Here is a 2518-nt window from a genome sequence, read left to right as displayed (position 1 = left end):
GCAAAGAGACCATACTGAGAACCATCCTCTAAGAAAACACCCAAATCAATAACATATCTTCGCTCCATTCTTTTCAATACAGGTTTTAATTCAAAATTCACTCAACGGAGGAGAGGGAGGGAGCAGCGCACTGCCTGGAAGGGGCAATTACGCTAAACACACTGACCTTTTGCTGAAAAGTTGGAGAAGGGCTACAGGAGCCACCTCTTGCCCCTTAAGCCAGTCCCACCCCCTTCCCCAAAGCCCCTCTCGGCTTCTCGCTTCTCGGTGGTCTGGTCCAGTAAGGACCTGCCAACGTTTTGTTGTTGTTGTTTTTGTTTAAACATTTGAGGCTGTGATTAAAACAACCCCCGGGACATCTGGTGGCTCAGTCGCTCAAGCAGCTGACTTCGGCTCAGGTCACGATCTCACAGTTCATGAGTTCGAGCCCCGCATCGGGCTCTGTGCTGACACCTCCGAGGCTGAAGCCTGCTTCAGATTCTGTGTCTCCCTCTCTCTCTGCCCCTCCCCCACTCGTGTTCTCTGTCTCTCTCACACACTCAAAAATAAACACTAAAAAGAAATTTTAAAAAAACAACAACCCCCAACTCCTCTTCAATTCTTTTTCGTAAGTTTCTTTTATTAAGTGAATATTTTTAAATTCATTTCATCTCCACGCGCACTTTTCCGTCGTCCTGAGGCTTAGGAGAGACCCAAAGGCGGGAGCTCCCCACAGCGGCCTCGAACGCGAGGCAACGGCACCTCTCCATCAGTCCCGGTGCGCCCCCTCCTCCCCGGGCGCCCCTTCCCAAGCCCCGTCCGGTCTCCAGAGGCTGGAGTAAGCCGTGCGGCTGTAGCCGGCGCTGTAATCGTACGACACCTGATGCGGCGGCGGCGGCGGCGGGGGCAGGGCGCAGTCTGAGAAAAAGGGGGCGAAAGACGCCAACAGGCCGGTCGCGTCCTCCCCTCCCGGCGAGTCCGCGGCGGAGGGGTACAGGGGGCGCAAGGGCTCGTTCAAGGTCAAGCCTCCGCGCGGGGCAGCCAGCGGCGGCTTCTTGGTCTGCGGGCCGCCCGGGGCGCTCCAGGACTCGGGGTACAGGAGGTTCCCCACCATGGCAGGGGGCGGCTCGAAGAGACCGGGCTCCAACTCCGGGGGGCCCCGCAGGACGGCGGCTCCCGTGGGGAACACATCGAGAGACTCCGCGGCGAGCAAGACGCTGGCCTCGGCGCCGCCGCCGTAGTCGGGCCCCAGCAACTCGAAGAACTCCAGGGCCTCGGCGCCCTTCTCCAGGTCGCCCAAGCTCACGCCGGGCCCCGACGGGCCGCAGCCGCCGCCGCCGCCCGCCCGGGACGGCTCGGTGAAGAAGGACGGGGGCAGGTTGCGGGCGCGCAGCGGGACCTTCCGGGGGCCGGGGGCCGCCGTACCCCCCGCGGTGCCGGCCGCTTCCCCTCCCGAGCCCCCGGCGCCCGCTGCGCCGAGCCCGGCCGCGGGCGCAGCCAGCGCCCCCCCGGCCCGCTCGGCGCCCCCAGGGACGTGGCGCAGCGAGTCGAAGAGCGCGGCCAGGCTCCGGCTCTGCAGGCTGGCGGCCGCCGCGGCCTGCGCGGCCTCCCGCCGGGGGGCAGCCTTGCCGTGGGGCGGGACCGCGACGGTCTGCGCGCCGGGGGCGGCGAGCGGCCGCTTCGCGGGCGTGTCGGCGGCGCCCGGAGAGGGCGGGCCGGGGGGCGCGGCGCCCATCAGGCCGCTGCAGCGCTTGATCTGCTTCTGCAGGTACTTGCGGTGGTTCACCTTTCGCTTCGACTTGCCTGGCTTGTCCAGTGCCAGCTTGATGTTGCTGGACGCCGAGTCGATGAAGCTGAGCAGGTCGCGGGTGGCCTCACGCATGTCCCCGCCCTCGTTGCCCGCCAGCAGCTCGCCCGCGGGCGTCCCGGTCTCATCGTCCTCGAAACAGCAGCCCTTGTCCAGGGCTCCGAAGGCGCCCCCCAGCCCGTCCGGGGATCCCCCGAAGCCGAAGGGGACGAAGGGGTGCGTGCTAAGGAGCGCCGCCTGCACCGCCATCGCCGCGACTCCCGGGAGACCCGCAGCGCGGCGGGTGCGTCCCTGGCCGGTTCCTGCCCGCGACCCAGGCCCGGCTCCCGCCCTGGCGCGGCGCGCGCGGCGCAGCCTCCTAGCTCCGGGCCGGGCTCGCTGCTCGGCCTCGCGGGGGAGCTCATTAGGTCTTGTAAGCGAGGGGCGGAGGGAGGGCGAGCGCGGCTACCGCCCCGGTGGCGGAGGGGAGGGGCTTGCTTAGCCTGGGTGGTGAGGTGGAGGGGTCGTTTTTCCAGCTTTCTGGGCTTTCTCAAGCTCGTCACTTTAACCCCTTCGTTTCCCTTCGCCCTGTGGCGTTGATCTTGCCTAGCTGCAGCTGCACGAGGCGAGGATTAGATGGCCCGTCCTCAAACTCTAGCTCCTGTACAACCACGCCCTGGGGCGCGAGGCTCTCCCTGAGGTCGAGAAGGCAAGAATCCAGGGAAGTGAGTTTCATTCAGTCCCAGCTTTGAT

The 2518-nt window shown here is 66.0% G+C and overlaps 1 protein-coding gene across 1 annotated transcript; it reads right to left on the bottom strand.

Annotated features, from left to right (window-relative positions):
• Positions 1–598: 598 nt before the first annotated feature.
• Positions 599–2141, bottom strand: FAM181B (family with sequence similarity 181 member B). The gene has a single exon (XM_039231811.1). It carries the CDS (start codon positions 2033–2035, stop codon positions 749–751), a length of 1287 nt encoding a protein of 428 aa, XP_039087742.1. The 5' UTR covers positions 2036–2141; the 3' UTR covers positions 599–748.
• Between the last annotated feature and the right edge of the window lie 377 nt (positions 2142–2518).

This window comes from Hyaena hyaena, unplaced genomic scaffold (genome assembly GCF_003009895.1).
Source record: "Hyaena hyaena isolate Hyena2069 unplaced genomic scaffold, ASM300989v1 scaffold_59, whole genome shotgun sequence".
Lineage (NCBI taxonomy): Eukaryota > Metazoa > Chordata > Mammalia > Carnivora > Hyaenidae > Hyaena > Hyaena hyaena.
The sequence above is the reverse complement of the archived record's forward strand: the minus strand, read 5'-3'. Positions and strand labels throughout refer to the sequence as shown.

What these genes read in the sequence shown, in the direction of transcription:
- FAM181B (XM_039231811.1), bottom strand. Translation starts at nt 2,035, where the DNA reads ATGGCGGTGCAGGCGGCGCTCCTTAGCACGCACCCCTTCGTCCCCTTC.